Source organism: Xiphophorus hellerii, chromosome 16 (genome assembly GCF_003331165.1).
Source record: "Xiphophorus hellerii strain 12219 chromosome 16, Xiphophorus_hellerii-4.1, whole genome shotgun sequence".
NCBI lineage: Eukaryota > Metazoa > Chordata > Actinopteri > Cyprinodontiformes > Poeciliidae > Xiphophorus > Xiphophorus hellerii.
In genome coordinates this window covers 22,276,607-22,297,717 of record NC_045687.1, presented here as the reverse complement: position 1 = coordinate 22,297,717, position 21,111 = coordinate 22,276,607, and the positions used below count along the sequence as shown (strand labels likewise).

At 36.0% G+C, this 21,111-nt stretch overlaps 1 protein-coding gene across 3 annotated transcripts; it reads left to right on the top strand.

Moving 5' to 3' along the window:
• Nucleotides 1-1,214: 1,214 nt before the first annotated feature.
• LOC116736216 (complement C1q tumor necrosis factor-related protein 3-like) lies at nucleotides 1,215-20,110 on the top strand. Of its 3 annotated transcripts, XM_032588563.1 has the most exons (8): nucleotides 1,215-2,614; nucleotides 2,706-2,747; nucleotides 2,847-2,888; nucleotides 10,469-10,497; nucleotides 12,547-12,559; nucleotides 18,624-18,698; nucleotides 19,570-19,701; nucleotides 19,826-20,110. In XM_032588563.1, the coding sequence occupies exons 1-8, from the start codon at nucleotides 2,554-2,556 to the stop codon at nucleotides 20,104-20,106; spliced, it is 675 nt and encodes a 224-aa protein (XP_032444454.1). In that variant the 5' UTR covers nucleotides 1,215-2,553; the 3' UTR covers nucleotides 20,107-20,110. The 3 variants fall into 3 exon arrangements, with proteins under 3 accessions (XP_032444454.1, XP_032444452.1, XP_032444453.1); XM_032588561.1 differs by lacking the exons at nucleotides 1,215-2,614; nucleotides 2,706-2,747; nucleotides 2,847-2,888 and adding exons at nucleotides 9,711-10,236; nucleotides 10,328-10,369; XM_032588562.1 differs by lacking the exons at nucleotides 1,215-2,614; nucleotides 2,706-2,747; nucleotides 2,847-2,888; nucleotides 10,469-10,497; nucleotides 12,547-12,559 and adding exons at nucleotides 16,280-16,756; nucleotides 18,037-18,078.
• The last annotated feature ends 1,001 nt before the right edge of the window (nucleotides 20,111-21,111 follow it).

Sequence of the window (21,111 nt, the reverse complement as noted above, 5' to 3'; positions counted from 1 at the left end):
ACGTAGCTGAAACAAAGTCTGAACGAAAAGCCGAAGAAGAATCTCAGAAAATTCCGCTCAAAGTTTAGCGGTTCAGACCGACAGACTTTTCCTCTGTTTCTGTCCATAGCAAGCCGGCGATTCCAATGAGCAACAAGTATTTTCAGCTCCACACAAAAAGAGTGAGAGAGAGTTGATCCGAGAGCATCAGATGAAAAACTGACCCAGAACAGATGCTTTTAAACCTTATTCTCCCCCCTGCAGGAGGAGTTTCCCTTTTCCGATTTAATGTTCGTGTTTTTTGTGGTAGAGGCTCATGCGTATTGGTTATAACCCTGGTACCAGGACGGTACCAGGGCCCTCTGTAACGCCTCTGGTACCGCCCTGCTAGGCGGTAACAGGCTTGCTCACTGTTCGCTCTCTGCTTCACCTTAACCCTTAACGTCACAACCAGGCGGGTGCAGATTAAACTTCTAATTTGTATTTTATTTTCTCTTCAACAAAGATGGCAAACTGGTCGCAGGCGGCATTAGACTGAAATTCAGGCGGTAGCGTCATTGGAGAGTTTGTGAGCCTGTCAACTGTGACAAATAAAGCTTAAGTTTTGTTAATATTTTTACTGATGATGTCTGCAAAGAAAGTTTCTCTTGCATGTTTTAGTGATGCATTAATACACCTATTATTATTATTATTATTATTATTATTATTGTGTGTGTTGTGCTGCATCAGTGGGTTCACGAAGACTCTCAACTCTTACAACGAGTAGAGCAGATCTGGGTAGTCCAGCTCTACAGTGGTGGTAGAGTGAAGCCTCAGGCACAGCGCGCTGCTTCCACAGCCAATCAGATTGCTCCACGGCAGCGCTGAGCCGCAGCTCGTCTAAACCTGCCTACCCGAACTGCAACAGGAAGGAGACGCATGTCACCTTTTATGCGAGGAAAGAACAAATAAATGTTTATTTTTCCATCAGAGCAGTTTATTAAAAAGTTTATCATTTCATTTCGCGGAGGTTTCTCTAGCGGTCAGAATTCACGGAGCAGAATACTGATGTTTGCAATCAGATCAGGACTCGGCATCAGCTCTGTGATCATCCTGCGTTTCTTTGATCGACACGTGTTTCGGTCTTCGTCTGATCAAATCGACAGCTCGTGTCTGAAGCTGAACTCACAGACCGATGACAGACCAGGCCACCGAGGTCAACATCGGTTCTGAAGCGGGGTCAACTAAAAGGAGCCGTCTGGCTCCAGCAGCATGCAGTCAGAAGTCTGGGCTTGGAGAACTTTTCTGTTTGGAGTTTAGAGGAAAATCTTTCCGAATTGATGAAATGTTGCTCTTTGTTCACCGATATTAAAATCTGTCAGTTTGCGCTATCAAGCTGTGCTTTCTCTGAAGGAGGTGTTCACTCTGTCCTCCTCTGACCTGCGGTCATGTTGACCTGTATCACCAGGTCAAACATCCCAGAGAGCCTCTGGCCGCTTCTGCTCCGCATGACGCAGGAAATCTGTAAGGTGAATACAAGGCTGTCGGAGCGGACGTAGCTGAAACGAAGTCTGAACGAAAAGCCGAAGAAGAATCTCAGAAAATTCAGCTCAAAGTTTAGCGGTTCAGACCGACAGACTGTTCCTCTGTTTCTGTCCATAGCAAGCCGGCGATTCCAATGAGCAACAAGTATTTTCAGCTCCACACAAAAAGAGTGAGAGAGAGTTGATCCGAGAGCATCAGATGAAAAACTGACCCAGAACAGATGCTTTTAAACCTTATTCTCCTCCCCGTAGGAGGAGTTTCTCTTTTCCGATTTAATGTTCGTGTTTTTGTGGTAGCGGCTTGGTTATAGCCCGGGTACCAGGGCCCTCTGTACCGCCTCTGGTTTGCTCACTGTTCCCTCTCTGCTTCACCTTAACCCATAACGTCACAACCAGGCGGGTTCGGACTGCAGAAGCAGAGAGTGAACACAGAACAGGCGGTACAGGACTTACAGAAGAGTGTAAGTTGAGTGTCTGGATCATTTTCCTCAGAAAAAACTCCTGAGTCCTAAAAAATTAAGCACAAGTACTAAAACTTTTTCCCCAAGGAATTAAGAAGGGAACCTGCTGTCTGATCAGTTTTAAATCAAATGGAAAAGAAGCAAACCAAATTCTTGAAACAAGAATTTAAAACCTTTGAACTTTAAGAAGTTATTTTAACACCACAAACATTCAGAATCACGTTCCTACAAACTGGTTATAATATCCTTTATGACCCTAAAATATAATTTTTATAGGTCAAGTCTAAAGTATCACGTCTTATCATATTGTTTCTGATAATAACATGGTAAAAATTAATCAGTAATAATAAACTCTATTCCTATTTAAGTGTCAAACAGCAGAGTGGACCTCCAGAGACACTGAGGATGGAAATGAAAATGTTTTTCCGTTGCTGCTGCTAGTCTGCTCCGTCTCTACAGCTGAGCTGCAAGTTCAGTCTGACAATGACATTCTGTCACATGTAAGACAAACTGAGGGACAAGTGGAAGAAGCAGAGAGTCTGACTGAGCAGCAGACCTGCACACAGGACATCAATGCTGTTCTGAGAGAGATGACCGCCTTGGTGGCTGCACTGAAGGTGGAGGTGCAGCACCTACAGAAAGACAATGAAGGTATGTTTACAGAGAGTTACAGTGTTTGAATCAATTATTGATGAAATGATCATTACAGATCAGAGTTTTAATTATTTATTATCATTATCAGTGAAGATGATGGAGCTGCAATCCCTGAACCAACGATACCAAGGTACTGATTTTATTAGACCAAAAGTTCTAAATAAAGATTATTTTGAATATATGACAGATCATAAGTTAAAACATTATTTTTGTGTTTCCTTTTCTTTAGTACAAGAAACTCTGGTACAAAAGCTGCAGGAAAGGAACCAAGGTATGTAGTTTAGTTTTACTACAAATATTTTCTACAGCGTTTTGCAGAAATATACTGTAAAAATAATCTGTAAAGTTTATGGAAAGAAATACCAACAGTTACAGACTGTAAAATCCAAAACACTACATTACAATAGAAAATAAACTAAATTACCAAAACAAAAATTTCAAATATATTTTAAACAGTACAAATTTCTCAATAAAGAATAATTTTAACATGACATGTAATCGACTAAAACATTATTTGTGTTTATTTTTCTTTAGTACAAGAATCTCAAGTAAAACAACTACAGGAAAGGAACCAAGGTATGTAGTTTAGTTTTACTACAAATGTTTTCTACAGAGTTTTGAAGAAGTTTTTATACCCCATGACTTTTACATATTTTATTACATTACAATCACAAATTTTAATGTTTTACTTGATAAACTAACTCAGACTAACTCTTGATTGTGAATTACAGAAACATTTATTCAGGATCAATTATTAAATCATCATTTCGTTGATCTGTCTTCTGGCTCTAATAAAATCATGGAAAATATTTGTGGTTATAAACAGTTTTAGTAGCAAGAAGAAATTTCTGTTCCAAACAAATTCAGGTTTTTAATTCTAATAAGCAATTCCTCAGATTAATTAGTCTAAAGAAAATCTTTGAATTGATTCCATCTCTTTGGTAATTTTTTCATTTCAGTTCAGGCAGCAGAACTGGCTGCTGTTAAAGTCAAGTCTGAAAACCAAGTGGAGGCTCTGAAGAGAGAAGGAGAAGGTTTGTGAACTCTGAAGGAAATTCTAATGGCAACATTGACATCCATAAACAATAATAATTGATCATCCATCCATCTATCCGGGGTCGGGTGGTGAAGGTAGCAGCTTCAGAAGGGAGGCAAAGACTTCCCTCTCCCAGCCACTTGTTCCAGCTCTTCCAGCAGAATCCCAAGGCTGGAGAGACATAGTCCCTCCAGCGTGTCCTTGGTCTTCCCCGGGGCCTCCCAGCCCTAATATGGATTGAACTCATCACCTTCTAAGATTAAAAAGCTGTGCCTGTTAAAAGGTTTGAATGCATCTGCTGCTCAAAAATCCACGCTACCGCTTGAAATTCTCTCCTGTACTTCAGGTTTATTTGAAGGTGAGGTGAGGTGACACGTCCAGAACACCTCACCAGGGAGGCGTCCAGGAGGCATCCTGACCAGATGCCCGATCCACCTCAACTGGCTCCTCTCGACGTGAAGGAGCAGCGGCTCTACTCTGAGTCCCTCCCGGATGACTGAGCTTCTCCCCCTATCTCTAAGGGAGAGCCCAGACATCCTATGGAGAAAACCCGTTTCAGCCGCTTGTATCCATGAGCTCCTTCTTTCGGTCATGACCCAAAGCTCATAAATCGACTGATAAATCGAGAGCTTTGCTTTTTGACTCAGCTCTCTCTTCACCACGACACACCGGTACAGCGGCCGCTTCACTGCAGACGCTGCGTCAATCCGTCTGTTGATCTCTTGCTCCATTTTTTCCTGATTCGTGATCAAGATCCTGAGATACTTAAACTCCTCCACTTGGGGCAGGACATCCCCCGACCCCGACCCAGAGAAGGCACTCTACCCTTTTCTGGCTCAAGGCCATGGCCTCGGATTTGGAGACACTGATCCTCATCCCAGCCGCTTCCTGCTCCGCTGCAAATTATTCTTAATTACTGGCAAATTTCTCCTTTTTGCCCTTCAATTGTTTTGATAACAATCAATAATTTTAGCTTGTTGATATCTGTACAATATGTTTTAGACATGAGAAGACATCAGTAAGGAAACAAAGAAAATGAAAAACTACAAAGACAATGTTTCATTTAATGCTAAGTCTCTTTGTAAGTCTACATACAAGGAGAAGGTTTGTGAACTCTGAAGGAAACTTGTCATTGCAACACACTTGAGGTTAAACAATAAACATGAAACTCCTAACTTTATCCTCACACCAGTCTTTTAGGGTCAAAACTTTAGCCTCCAGTAGGAGCAGTGGGTCTCCACAAAGTAGTAATTGTTAGGAAAATGATCATTATACTGTATTAAATACATGGCCACATATATTTAATTTCTGATATAGGTGACCTGGGCAACCGCCCAGGGTTTCACCTCATCAGGGGAAGCACAAGACACTTCCACTTGCAATTGTTGCATTTGCTTTTAGCATTATTCAAAATGCCAATTTTCAGCTCCTGCAATTTGAAGTCAGTTCTAGACTCACCATCAGGGTCAAAACAATAATCCAACCTGTTTTCACTTACTAACACAAAGAAACTGCACTAGAGATTTACCTGTTGACCATTTAAATGCTGTCTGGCTCAATCGGACTGTCTGGATTTTGCCTAAAAATATCCGATGACGTATCAACAGGCCTAAGAAAAAGACTATTGGACAGAGTTATTTAAAATGTTTTTGGTACAAAAAAGTCCAATCCAATTACTAGGATTTATTAGTCAGTAGGATTCTTTAAATATTTTTTTGTGTGTTTTCTTTTTGTTAGTACAAGAATCTCAGATTAAAGACCTGCAGGATCAGAACCAAGGTATGTAATTAATTTTTACTAAAAACTCTGTACACTGTAAAAAAAATCCTTAAAGTTTATAGTGACAAAAATGTAATATGCCAACAGCTACAGACCGTAAATTCAAAACTCAAGGAAACATAATTTTCTAGTAAATTTTACAATTTTGACCTTTTTAAGTGACTGTTGCCAAATTATTTACCATAATGTCTTGTACATTATGGCCATATTTTCCGCGCTAAAATCCTGGCAACCTCAGTTTCAGGCATCTTACTGTAAATTATTCACACTATTTTTACAGTGTGTTTACACTCCATGAACTTTTACATGTTTTGTTACATTACAGCCACAAACTTTTTTTAAATTTATTTATCTTTATAGGTTGTACTTTATAAACTAACACTAATTGATTCAGGATTTTAATTATTTATTTTGTTTTGTTGGTTACATGACATTTCCTCTTTTATTTATAATTTCCTTTGTTGCTGTTTTACTCATTTTAATTTTCACTCCACTCTATTCTTTATTATTAAGCAGTTATTAAGTTTGGTGGCAAAACATAAAACTGCTCTAAATTATTCAGATGAACTGTTAATATTTTGTACAATATGACTCAATATTCACTTTCAGCAGATGGTAGAGATTTACTACTAGAAATAAAGGACACAGGATGATACTGCCACCACCATGTTTCACTGATGTGGGATTATGTTCAGCTGGACAAAGATGGTTTCCAACCATACATCACATTTTACACTGAAAAAAATAACTCTTTGGATGAACATAAAAAAATTATGGAAAGGATTTCCACCTGATTACTTTGCTTTATTTCAGCACCATGTAATTCTGTTACTCCTATTTAAAGCAAATGTGTTAGGTCAACTTAATTTATTAAGGTTACAGTGCAGTTCTTAAATGCCAATAGTGCCCTGCAGAGAAAACAAATATCTATATTTTAATGTGTAACTAAAACCGCTTTGAAGTTTTCCCATGCTCAAAACTGTTATGTCGCCTGATCTTCCATAATCTCTCGTGATCCCCTGATCTCGCTAGACCCTCTTCGTAGGGAGATCAATCTGACTATAATGAATCACGTTATCTCAACATGAATACTTTTTATTCATGTTGAAAAAAACGATTGTCACGCATGATATCCCGTGAATTCCAACGATTTCGCTCTTTGTCTTCAGCACAATATCAGACTGACTATAATGAATCATGTTATCTCAACATGATTAACTTTCAAAAATGTTAAGTTGTTGAATTTCTTGTTTATCCAACATGATTTTATCACATTTTCGTTTGAAACATGAAATTATTTAGTTACAAGTACATGATATTCTTTTGTTAATGTGATAACCCCCTAAGTTCATTTTTTTCAGTGTACATGTAACTGAAAAAGTTTTGCTTTGGTTTCATCTAACAAACTTTGAGGTTCTTCACAGAATAGATGTATTGATGCTGATATTACACACATATTAACTCTATTTACACTTTATCTTCTCACGCGGCTTATTAAAGGATATTAAAGTTAAGAGAAGTCGGTAACACTAATATTGCAATTTGTCAAAAAGTATAAAATCCATCAATGATATTGTTCCGTTTGACAATTATGCTTTACTTTTTGTTGATCTGTTAAAAAATTCCTTATAATCATATGGAACATATTTATGGTGACAAAATCTAGAAAAATTCAATTATTGTCAAGCCACTGTACCAAAACTCTTTACCAGTTTTAGAAACAAGAAGAAATTTTTTGTTCCAAACAAATTCTGTTTTTTATTCCACTAGAGCAAAATCTCAGATTAATTACTGTATTAATAACTTTTTCATTTCAGCTCAGGCAGCAGAACTGGCTGCTGTTAAAGTCAAAGCCAACATGACTGGAAACCAAGTGGAGGCTCTGAAGATACAAGGAGAAGGTTTGTGAACTCTGAAGGAAACTCTAATGGCAACATTAACATCCATATCAGTGATTTTCATAACAATCACTGATGATTGTTATGAAAATGATTGATATTATCATTATTCTTTATCATCTAAGAATCAGGTTTCAAAATTGTTTGACAAAAGCAAATGAAAATGTAGGAAAAAGTAGAGAAGTGTACAGAATCCTTTGCTTGTATAAAAACATTTGCAACTTTCTGTGAGAAACAGTTTTTTTGATGTGCAGAAGTGACACATTAATGTGAAGATTGAACTAATAGTTCTGAGAATTTCAGTTCTGTTCTGAGAAATGAATCAGTGACTGAGAAGAACGGCACATTTTGGTCCATGTGAATTATGGATTTATCAGTCAGTAGAAACATTTAAACAATATTTACTGTGGAAAATGTTCCAATGTTTAATACTTTTACTTCCTTTACAACAACATTTGTCTGATGTCTCATGTCTGTCTGTCTGTCTGTCTGTCTGTCTGTCTGTCTGTCTGTCTGTCTGTCTGTCTGTCTCTCAGCCAAACAACTGGCTTTCTCTGCCTCTTTGTTGGGTAGCGGATTCACTGGACCGTTCAACACCGAAATAACTCTGATCTTCAAACATTTTTTTACTAATATTGGTAATGCCTACAACCCAAATACAGGTGCTGAAATTTACTACTTATATTTTGCATTTATATGTTTACAATCATAACTAAAATGTCGTAAATTTGTTATGAAAGTAAAGTTAGAAACATGTTTATAATTCTGATAATGATTCTTCACAGGACTGTTCACTGCACCAGTAAGAGGAGTTTATCACTTTGAGTTCCACATATATGGATATGGTTCTCCTACTAATCCTGTATCTGCTGCGTTGTTCAAGAACAGAGAGCAAATCTGTTCATCATGGACGCATCAATCTGCTGGTCCTCAGAAAGCTTCTAATGGCGTCTCACTGCTGTTAGAAATTGGAGATGTTGTATTTTTGCGAATGAGGGCCAATTCATGGATTTATGACACTACAACTCATCACACTACCTTTAGTGGTCATTTACTTTTCACCATGTAGGCATCTAAAAAGATATATTACAATTTGTGAGCATGATAAAACCCTTCTGTCTTCAGAAAGTTATGAAAATGATTCATTTGTAAAATAAAGTTGATCCCAGTTTTGTTCATCCTGCTGTTTGGTTTCTACAGCAGCCAGAAGTAACATGTCTGTATCTGTAGCTGAGAAAATAATTATTTTTGCTAAAGTCTAATCAGAACATAAAAGCTGAACAAGATCATCTGAATTAAAGTGTCATTTACAACTTTTATGAAAACTGGAGCAACAAACTGTATATTTGAACCACATTGATTCTGTATTTTTCAAATTAAAAGAATAGTGGAAACAGTAATAAGTGATTTCTTTCACATGTGTGTATAATTCTAGTTTATTACATTAACTGTGTCACATCTTAAATGGTTTAAAAGACGACATTTGTTTTATTTTCTGGATGTTACCTGGATGAGAATAAGTGTGGCTCAGTTTCACCTTTTAAGTTTAAACAATAAAAAATGTAAATCTTGACAAACATTGGGTTTAATGCTCCTTGGGTTCAATAACTCTGAATGAAGTCAGATTTTTGTGCTTCGGTGAGTTTTACTGTTTATTTTTCTCCACAGAAAAAAAATGTGTTGCTGCTTCACATTTTCATTCCATGTTTACGAAACCTTTACTCTTTGTTCATTTTTATACATTGAATTGTGCGTAAAATATTGTGCCGCTCATTTTTAGTACGTAAACAACATTTCTATGTGAGGCCCTTGCAGGTCAGTCTAGTGGACTGTTCTCACAGATTACAAACTAATTAGGTCAAGAGTTGGAAGGTAAACAAACTTACCAGTAGGTGGCGTTATCAGTAACAGATAATCATAATTCAGATTTTGTTTCCTGTTTCCATCCAATAAACTTAGAGCCATGAAATTTACAACACCTTCAGTTTAACCAACAAGAGATTTTCTAGAATGAAAATATGATTTGAATATTGATGAGCATTTTTTAATTCTAATGTTTAAAGTTTCAACTTTTTTTCAAAGGAGTTTGTTGGTTTTCACTGAAATTTCAATGGCAGGTTTATTCTAAAAATATTTATATCTCAGCAGACAAACTATAATGTTTTATCTGGATCATGTGAACAACATGATAAATGACTTGATTCTAACCTTTGATACAGAAATCTTTGATCTTTTAGTAAAATCTCATCTAAACCATTTATGGTAAATTACTGACACTTGTAAAATTAAAGCATTTTGTTGACATGCTGATGTGAATTTAATAAGAAATATAATTATTTATACATGGTCTTTCTTTTGTTTTTGTTCAGCTTCCTGTGAATTATTAGATCCAAGAATAAACAAAATATTAAAACCTTTGAACTTTAACAAGTTATTTTTCCACCATATGAACTTTTGAAATAAACATTCAGAATCACGTTCCTACAAACTGGTTATAATATCCTTTATGATCCTAGATTATGATTTTTTATAGGTCAAGGCTAAAATAACAAGTCTTATCATCTTACATGTGATAAAATTATGACAATACTTAGCAATAAAAAGTCTGGGCTCCTATTTAAGTGTCAAACAGCAGAGTGGACCTCCAGAGACACTGAGGATGGAAATGAAAATGTTTTTCCCGTTGCTGCTGCTAGTCTGCTCCGTCTCTACAGCTGAGCTGCAAGTTCAGTCTGACAATGACATTCTGTCACATGTAAGACAAACTGAGGGACAAGTGGAAGAAGCAGAGAGTCTGACTGAGCAGCAGACCTGCACACAGGACATCAATGCTGTTCTGAGAGAGATGACCGCCTTGGTGGCTGCACTGAAGGTGGAGGTGCAGCACCTACAGAAAGACAATGAAGGTATGTTTACAGAGAGTTACAGTGTTTGAATCAATTATTGATGAAATGATCATTACAGATCAGAGTTTTAATTATTTATTATCATTATCAGTGAAGATGATGGAGCTGCAATCCCTGAACCAACGATACCAAGGTACTGATTTTATTAGACCAAAAGTTCTAAATAAAGATTATTTAAAATGAATGACAGATCATAAGACAAAACATTATTTTTGTGTTTCCTTTTCTTTAGTACAAGAAACTCAGGTACAAAAGCTGCAGGATCATTTTTACTACAAATGTTTTCTACAGCGTTTTGAAGAAGTTTTCATACCCCATGACTTTTACATATTTTATTACATTACAATCACAAATTTTAATGTTTTACTTGATAAACTAACTCAGACTAACTCTTGATTGTGAATTACAGAAACATTTATTCAGGATCAATTATTAAATCATCATTTTGTTGATCTGTCTTCTGGCTCTAATAAAATCATGGAAAATATTTGTGGTTATAAACAGTTTTAGTAGCGAGAAGAAATTTCTGTTCCAAACAAATTCAGGTTTTTAATTCTAATAAGCAATTCCTCAGATTAATTAGTGTAAAGAAAATCTTTGAATTGATTCCATCTCTTTGGTAATTTTTTCATTTCAGCTCAGGCAGCAGAACTGGCTGCTGTTAAAGTCAACACTGAAAACCAAGTGGAGGCTCTGAAGAGAGAAGGAGAAGGTTTGTGAACTCTGAAGGAAATTCTAATAGCAACATTGATATCCATAAACAATAATAATTGATCATCCATCCATCCATTTATTCTGGGTCGGGTGGTGAAGGTAGCAGCTTCAGAAGGGAGGCAAAGACTTCCCTCTCCCAGCCACTTGTTCCAGCTCTTCCAGCGGAATCCCAAGGCTGGAGAGACATAGTCCCTCCATCGTGTCCTGGGTCTTCCCCGGGGCCTCCTCCTGGTGGGACGTGTCCAGAACACCTCACCAGGGAGGCGTCCAGGAGGCAGCTCTACTCTGAGTCCCTCCCAGATGACTGAGCTTCCCCCCCTATCTCTAAGGGAGAGCCCAGACATCCTATGGAGAAAACCCGTTTCAGCCGCTTGTATCCATGAGCTCCTTCTTTCGGTCATGACCCACAAAGCTCATGACCATAGATGATGATAGGAACATAAATCGAGCGATAAATCGAGAGCTTTGCTTTTTGACTCAGCTCTCTCTTCACCACGACACACCGGTACAGCGGCAGCTTCACTGCAGACGCTGCGTCAATCTGTCTGTCGATCTCTTGCTCCATTTTTTCCTGATTCGTGATCAAGATCCTGAGATACTTAAACTCGTCCATTTGGGGCAGGACATCCCCCGACCCCGACCCAGAGAAGGCACTCTACCCTTTTCTGGCTCAAGGCCATGGCCTCGGATTTGGAGTCACTGATCCTCATCCCGGCTGCTTCACACTCGGCACCAAATAATTTTTAATAACTGGCAGATTTCTCCTTTTTGCCCTTCAATTGTTTTGATAACAATCAATTATTTTAGCTTGTTGATATCTGTACAATTTAGACATGAGAAGACATCAGTAAGGAAACAAAGAGAATGAAAAACTGCAAAGACAATGTTTCATTTAATGCTAAGTCTCTTTGTAAGTCTACATACAAGGAGAAGGTTTGTGAACTCTGAAGGAAACTTGTCATTGCAACACACTTGAGGTTAAACAATAAACATGAAATTCCTAACTTTATCCTCACACCAGTCTTTTAGGGTTAAAACTTTAGCCTCCATTAGGAGCAGTGGGTCTCCACAAAGTAGTAATTGTTAGGAAAATGATCATTATACTGTATTAAATACATGGCCACATATATTTAATTTCTGATATAGGTGACCTGGGCAACCGCCCAGAGTTTCACCTCATCAGGGGAAGCACAAGACACTTCCACTTGCAATTGTTGCATTTGCTTTTAGCATTATTCAAAATGCCAATTTTCAGCTCCTGCAATTTGAAGTCAGTTCTAGACTCACCATCAGGGTCAAAACAATAATCCAACCTGTTTTCACTTACTAACACAAAGAAACTGCACTAGAGATTTACCTGTTGAGCATTTAAATGCTGTCTGGCTCAATGTGACTGTCTGGATTTTGCCTAAAAGTATCCGATGACGTATCAACAGGCCTAAGAAAAAGACTATTGGACAGAGTTATTTAAAATGTTTTTGGTACAAAAAAGTCCAATCCAATTACTAGGATTTATTAGTCAGTAGAATTCTTTAAATATTTTTTTTGTGTGTTTTCTTTTTGTTAGTACAAGAATCTCAGATTAAAGACCTGCAGGATCAGAACCAAGGTATGTAATTTATTTTTACTAAAAACACTGTACACTGTAAAAAAATCCTTAAAGTTTATAGTGACAAAAATGTAATATGCCAACAGCTACAGACCGTAAATTCAAAACTCAAGGAAACATAATTTTCTAGTAAATTTTACAATTTTTTAATTTTAAAGTGACGGTTGCCAAAATATTTAGCATAATGTCTTGTACATTATGGCCATATTTACCGTGCTAAAATCCTGGCAACCTCAGTTTCAGGCATCTTACTGTAAATTATTCACACTATTTTTACAGTGTGTTTACACTCCATGAACTTTTACATATTTTGTTACATTACAGCCACAAACTTTTTTTATTTTTTATTTATTTTTATAGGTTTTACTTTATAAACTAACACTAATTGATTCAGGATTTTAATTATTTATTTTGTTTTCTTTAAATATCCAAAATACTGCCAACCTGGTTACATGACATTTCCTCTTTTATTTATAATTTCCTTTGTAGATGTTGGACTCATTTTAATTTTCACTCCACTCTATTCTTTATTATTAAGCAGTTATTAAGTTTGGTGGCAAAACATAAAACTGCTCTAAATTATTGAGATGAACTGTTAATATTTTGTATAATATGACTCAATATTCACTTTCAGCAGATGGTAGAGATTTACTACTAGAAATAAAGGACACAGGATGATACTGCCACCACCATGTTTCACTGATGAGGGATTATGTTCAGCTGGACAAAGATGGTTTCCAACCATACATCACATTTTACATGTAACTGAAAAAGTTTTACTTTGGTCTCATCTAACAAACTTCGAGGTTCTTCACAGAATAGATGTATTGATGCTGATATTACACACATATTAACTCTATTTACTCTTTATCTTCTCACGCTGCTTATTAAAGGATATTAAAGTTAAGAGAAGTCGGTAACACTAATATTGCAATTTGTCAAAAAGTATAAAATCCATCAATGATATTGTTCAGTTTGACAATTATACTTTACTTTGTGTTGATTTGTCATAAAATTCCTTTTAATCTTATATGGAACATATTTATGGTGACAAAATCTAGAAAAATTCAATTATTGTCAAGCCACTGTACCAAAACTCTTTACTAGTTTTAGAAACAAGAAGAATTTTTTTGTTCTAAACAAATTCTGTGTTTTATTCCACTAGAGCAAAATCTCAGATTAATTAGTGAGATTAAAGAAAATTATTAAATTGATTCAATTTCTTTGGTAACTTTTTCATTTCAGCTCAGGCAGCAGAACTGGCTGCTGTTAAAGTCAAAGCCAACATGACTGGAAACCAAGTGGAGGCTCTGAAGATACAAGGAGAAGGTTTGTGAACTCTGAAGGAAACTCTAATGGCAACATTAACATCCATATCAGTGATTTTCATAACAATCACTGATGATTGTTATGAAAATGTTTGATATTATCATTATTCTTTATCATCTAAGAATCAGGTTTCAAAATTGTTTGACAAAAGCAAATGAAAATGTAGGAAAAAGTAGAGAAGTGTACAGAATCCTTTGCTTGTATAAAAACATTTGCAACTTTTTGTGAGAAACAGTTTTTTTGATGTGCAGAAGTGACACATTAATGTGAAGATTGAACTAATAGTTCTGAGAATTTCAGTTCTGTTCTGAGAAATGAATCAGTGACTGAGAAGAACGGCACATTTTGGTCCATGTGAATTATGGATTTATCAGTCAGTAGAAACATTTAAACAATATTTACTGTGGAAAATGTTCCAATGTTTAATACTTTTACTTCCTTTACAACAACATTTGTCTGATGTCCCATGTCTGTCTGTCTGTCTGTCTGTCTGTCTGTCTGTCTCTCAGCCAAACAACTGGCTTTCTCTGCCTCTTTGTTGGGTAGCGGATTCACTGGACCGTTCAACACCGATATAACTCTGATCTTCAAACATTTTTTTACTAATATTGGAAATGCCTACAACCCAAATACAGGTGCTGAAATTTACTACTAATATTTTGCATTTATATGTTTACAATCATAACTAAAATGTGGTAAATTTGTTATGAAAGTAAAGTTAGAAACATGTTTATAATTCTGATAATGATTCTTCACAGGACTGTTCACTGCACCAGTAAGAGGAGTTTATCACTTTGAGTTCCACATATTAGGATATGGTTCTCCTACTAATCCTGTATCTGCTGTGTTGGTCAAGAACGGAAAGCAAATCTGTTCATCATGGACGCATCAGCCTTCTGGTGCTCAGCAAGCTTCTAATGGCGTCTCACTGCTGTTAGAAATTGGAGATGTTGTATTTTTGCGAATGTGGGCCAATTCATGGATTTATGACAATACAAATCATCACACTACCTTTAGTGGTCATTTACTTTTCACCATGTAGGCATCTAAAAAGATATATTACAATTTGTGAGCATGATAAAACCCTTCTGTCTTCAAAAACTTATGAAAATGATTCATTTGTGAAATAAAGTTGATCCCAGTTTTGTTCATCCTGCTGTTTGGTTTCTACAGCAGCCAGAAGTAACATGTCTGTATCTGTAGCTGAGAAAATGATTATTTTTGCTAAAGTCTAATCAGAACATAAAAGCTGAACAAGATCATCTGAATTAAAGTGTCATTTACAACTTTTATGAAAACTGGAGGAACAAACTGTATATTTGAACCAGATTGTTTCTGTATTTTTCAAATTAAAAGAATAGTGGAAACAGTAATAAGTGATTTCTTTCACATTTGTGTATAATTCTAGTTTATTACATTAACTGTGTCACATCTTAAATGGTTTAAAAGACGACATTTGTTTTATTTTCTGGATGTTACCTGGATGAGAATAATTGTGGCTCAGTTTCACCTTTTAAGTTTAACCAATAAAAAATGTAAATCTTGACAAACATTGGGTTTAATGCTCCTTGGGTTCAATAACTCTGAATGAAGTCAGATTTTTGTGCTTCGGTGAGTTTTACTGTTTATTTTTCTCCACAGAAAAAAAATGTGTTGCTGCTTCACATTTTCATTCCATGTTTACGAAACTTTTACTCTTTGTTCATTTTTATACATTGAATTGTGCGTAAAATATTGTGCCGCTCATTTTTAGTACGTAAACAACATTTATATGTGAGGCCCTTGCAGGTCAGTCTAGTGGACTGTTCTCACAGATTACAAACTAATTAGGTCAAGAGTTGGAAGGTAAACAAACTTACCAGTAGGTGGCGTTATCAGTAACAGATAATCATAATTCAGATTTTGTTTCCTGTTTCCATCCAATAAACTTAGAGCCATGAAATTTACAACACCTTCAGTTTAAGCAACAAGAGATTTTCTAGAATGAAAATATGATTTGAATATTGATGAGCATTTTTTAATTCTAATGTTTAAAGTTTCAAGTTTTTTTCAGAGGAGTTTGTTGGTTTTCACTAAATTTCAATGGCAGGTTTATTGTAAAAATATTTATATCTCAGCAGACAAACTATAATGTTTCATCTGGATCATGTGAACAACATGATAAATGACCTGATTCTAACCTTTGATACAGAAATCTTTGATCTTTTAGTAAAATCTCATCTAAACCATTTATGGTAAATTACTGACACTTGTAAAATTAAAGCATTTTGTCGACATGCTGATGTGAATATAATAAGAAATATAATTATTTATACATGGTCTTTCTTTTGTTTTTGTTCAGCTTCCTATGAATTATTAGATCCAAGAATAAACAAAATATTAAAACTTTAACAAGTTTTTTTTCACCATATGAACTTTTGAAATAAACATTCAGAATCACGTTCCTACAAACTGGTTATAATATCCTTTATGATCCTATATTGTAATTTTTATAGGTCAAGGCTAAAATAACAAGTCTTATCATCTTACATCTGATAAAATTATGACAATACTTAGCAATAAAAAGTCTGGGCTCCTATTTAAGTGTCAAACAGCAGAGTGGACCTCCAGAGACACTGAGGATGGAAATGAAAATGTTTTTCCCGTTGCTGCTGCTAGTCTGCTCCGTCTCTACAGCTGAGCTGCAAGTTCAGTCTGACAATGACATTCTGTCACATGTAAGACAAACTGAGGGACAAGTGGAAGAAGCAGAGAGTCTGACTGAGCAGCAGACCTGCACACAGGACATCAATGCTGTTCTGAGAGAGATGACCGCCTTGGTGGCTGCACTGAAGGTGGAGGTGCAGCACCTACAGAAAGACAATGAAGGTATGTTTACAGAGAGTTATAGTGTTTGAATCAATTATTGATGAAATGATCATTACAATTCAGAGTTTTAATTATTTATTATCATTATCAGTGAAGACGATGGAGCTGCAATCCCTTAGCATAAATCAAAACCCAGCAACACCAGGTCCTGGTGCTGCTGGGTTTTGATTTATGCTAAAGTAACTAAAGCTGCAAATAATAGAAGATAATTCTAATTTGGTGGATGAGTAAAAATCTGAATATTAACATTAAAAATTGAACCCAATGAAATTACATTAATCATTTACTTTTTATTTATCACGACCTGACCAAAACAAAATGTAATAACTTAAATAAATTCAAACCACCAAAATATCTCCAATATGTCTCCATTTAAAACTCTTTATTTGGCATCTTATTTGTAAAATGTGTGGATGAATGCTTTTTCAGTAACATTGGGTGAATTACAATGTTTTCCCAGTCAATGGTTGTCAGTTCAAAGACGTTCTTTGTTGGCAGAACCTTGTACACAATGAATTGCCTATTTAGAACACAAAACGTCCAAAAACGGACAAAGTGGTTGCCAAAAAATACAAAGTTGCCTATTTGGTTTTACTTTGGTCTGAAACCAGACAAATGAGGTAAATCAAAGGTTTTAGCCAAAACGGTTTGACACTTGTGATGTTTCAGCAAGGCACTCAAACGTGATGAAGTTTTATGAGCGTTACATGTTCGCCACATGGAGGATTACATGCAATCACCAGCGACTGCAGCTCCACCAACAAGCTCTGAAAAAGCTTTTCACCAGCACAAATGTTTAAATATAAAATGCGTTGCTGTAAATATTTCTCAAAGGAAAATTCTTGAGAAATGTTTCCCATTGATTTTACAAATGACAGGAAATTATACCAGCCATGGTATATTGGTATGTGGCTGGTATATACCATGTGGTGATTGGTATATACCAGAATGTGGGACAATTCATGGGTTGCTGACACTCCAGATCATCAAGACCTGCGTCTTAAGCATCGCAGGTAATTCTGCATTTTTTCCGTGGGATGTGTGTTTTGGCTTCAATCAACTGCTGTTATTATCATAATTAAGAGAGTCAATCATAGGCAAAACAACAACAACCTCAAACTGATCGAGGTTTGATGAATTCATCCAATGTGGGTCAATTTGACCCCGTCTCGCTGGAGCAGGAGGGTTTCTGAAAACACACACAAATAAAGCAGCGTTTTAAATAAAGATCATTTTGAATCTTCAACTAAAACATTATTTTTGTGGGATTTTTTCTTCAGCACAAGAAACTCAGATCAAAGAACTGCAGGATCACAATCGAGGTATTTAATTTATGTTACAAGAAACGTTTGATGCAGAGATTTGCAGAAGTATTTACACCTCCTGAACTTGTACATATTTAGTCACACTTACAATCAAGAATGTTCATGTTTTTTTTTTTAGATTGTACTTGATAAACTAACACAAACTATCAAGTCACTGCGAGATAAAAGGATATTGATTCAGGATTTATAACTTTTCTGGTTTTAACTGTCATACATTAATACATTACTGTTATACTTTACTTTGTGTTGAATCATCTAATAAAGTCCCAAATAAACCTATGGAACATATTTGTGGTTATAATTTGAACAAATGTGGAAAAACTCCATTATTGTCAAGCCATTGGACCAATACTTGTTAATGACTGTATTGAATGAAGCTAATAATAGACAATGAATGCACTGCAATTACATTTACCTGAATTATAACCGTCTTAAAACCAAGAATACATTTATTGTTTTTTTTAAAAATTTAGGTTTTATTCCACTAAGCAAAACCTCAGATTAATTACTATGAAGAAAATCTTTGATTTGATTCTTTTCAGTTCAGGCAGCAGAACTGGCTGCTATTAAAGTCAACGCTGAAAACCAAGTGGAGGCTCTGAAGAGAGATGGAGAAGGTTTGTGAACTCTGAAGGAAACTTGTCATTGCAGCACATTTGAGATTAAGCAAATAAATATGGAACATTATCTATCCCCTAAACTACTACTTTAAAAACAGCAAAACACATCAGCACATTATTAAAACGGTATTCCTCCATCTCTACCACAGTCACCAAACAATGGGATACATGGGAACATCACTCACCTGCTCAGACACACAGGAAATTGAAACTTGGCCACAATCCTGCCAGCTTTCCTTTAATGGAAACTCAAGCCATAGGGAAGGTGCAACACCTGGTGGTAGCACCTGTTACACAAATGTTAAGCAAGCATGTAACATAAAGGTGATTTGCAATCATTGGTTTAAAACACCAAACTCAGTCCAGGTAATAGAACATTCTGACTTTGAGTCAATTGACAGTTTGGTCAAAGCAATGTCAAAAATCAAAAAGATTTTTGAGATTCAGGATCAGTTCTTGTCTGATCTGCTCTGAGTTTCATTGCATGTGGTAGTTTTCCACTGGTTTCTCCGGAACAAAAAAAAATGGTTAGGTATTAAATCTGATCAGGTCTTGACTAAAGATGAGATACAGCACAGTTATTTTTGCAGTTGTTGGTACATGTGAATTACTTGGACTTGTTAGTTAATTACTTGACTGAAAAATCCAAGTTTCTTGTTGCCACAGAAACAATATTATCTGAGGAAAATGTTACAATGTTCCATACTTTTCACTGCTGCATAACAGCATTTGGCTGATATTCCCTGTCTGTCTGTCTGTCTGTCTGTCTGTCTCTGTCTGTCTGTCTGTCTGTCTGTCTGTCTGTCTGTCTGTCTGTCTGTCTGTCTGTCTGTCTGTCTGTCTGTCTGTCTGTCTGTCTGTCTTTCAGCCAAACAACTGGCTTTCTCTGCCTCTTTGTTGGCATCGGGTAAAGGATACACTGGACCGTTCAACACTGAAATAACTCTGATCTTCAAACACGTTGTTACTAATATTGGAAATACCTACAACCCAAATACAGGTACTGCAATTTACTACTTATATTTGTATTTACATATGTTTACAATCATAACTAAAATGTGGTAAATTTGTTATGAAAGTAAAGGTTGGAAAATGTTTATAATTCTGATAATGATTCTTCACAGGACTGTTCACTGCACCAGTAAGAGGAGTTTATCACTTTGAGTTCCACATATATGGACATGGTTCTACTAATCCTACATCTGCTGTGTTGATCAAGAACAGAGAACACATCTTTACATCATGGACGCATCAGTCAGCTGGTGGTCAGAAAGCTTCTAATGGCGTCTCAGTGCTGTTAGAAATTGGAGATGTTGTATTTTTGCGAATGTGGGCCAATTCATGGGTTGCTGACACTGAAGATCATCACACTACATTTAGTGGTCATTTACTTTTCACCATGTAGGCATCTAAAATGATTTTTAATTACGATCTGTGAAATGAGCACAATAAACAAACATCTGCATCAAAAATTCAGTTATGGAAATGATTAATTTGTAAAATAACAGAGTTGATCACAGTTTTGTTAAATGTGTCGTTTGATTTGTATTTGGGATTTTATTTTATTCATTTATTTATTTATTTTTTGCTGTAGTTTAAGTCTAAATTAGGACATAAAAGCTGAACAAGATCATCTGATTTAAAGTGTCATTTACAACTTTTATGAAAACTGCAGGAACAAACTGTCTATTTGAACCACATTGTTTCATTTTCTGATTAAACAAACAGTGGAAACAGTAATAAGGGATTTCTTTCAAATGTGTGTATAATTCAAGTCAATTCCATTAACTGTGTTACATGACTTTTTTTTCTACATGTATCTGAAACTTTGTGATTTTTTTAAAAAGAGAAATATCAGTGACTCTGCAATAGAATGACTAAAAATTGGACAAATCAGAGCTTTAAAAGGTCTAAGTCAAAATCTAAACAAGGGATGTTTAAATTATCGCGTTAACTATAAAATGTTAACACAGCAGAGAATTATGGGCCGGGTCACTTTCAGTGTAGCATTTTTATTTAGAGTAAACTGCAAACAGAAAGCGCAGCAGCTGCTCCTAATGTCTGCTCTGAGCTGCTTCCTCAGCAGAGGCCATCTTCTTCTGCCGGAGCGTCAGTCGCTGGTGCACATGGAGCTAAGCGCCCTCTGCTGGCGAAACTCATACGCTTTTATCTATGATAGATTCTGACTGCAGTTTCTCACTGTAAGTGACCTTGGATGTAAACATAAAATGGGGGGGCTACTATTTTTGATTCATTTCACATTTCTGGTTTCAAAGTGCATTTAACCACAGCTTCAACACAGTCCCACAGCCCATTGCTCTCCAGAAGGCTGAGTTTTAATGATTTATTATCATTGTCAGTGACGACGACGGCCTGCAACCCCTGAGCTCCCACCGTGTTGTTTTGTTAA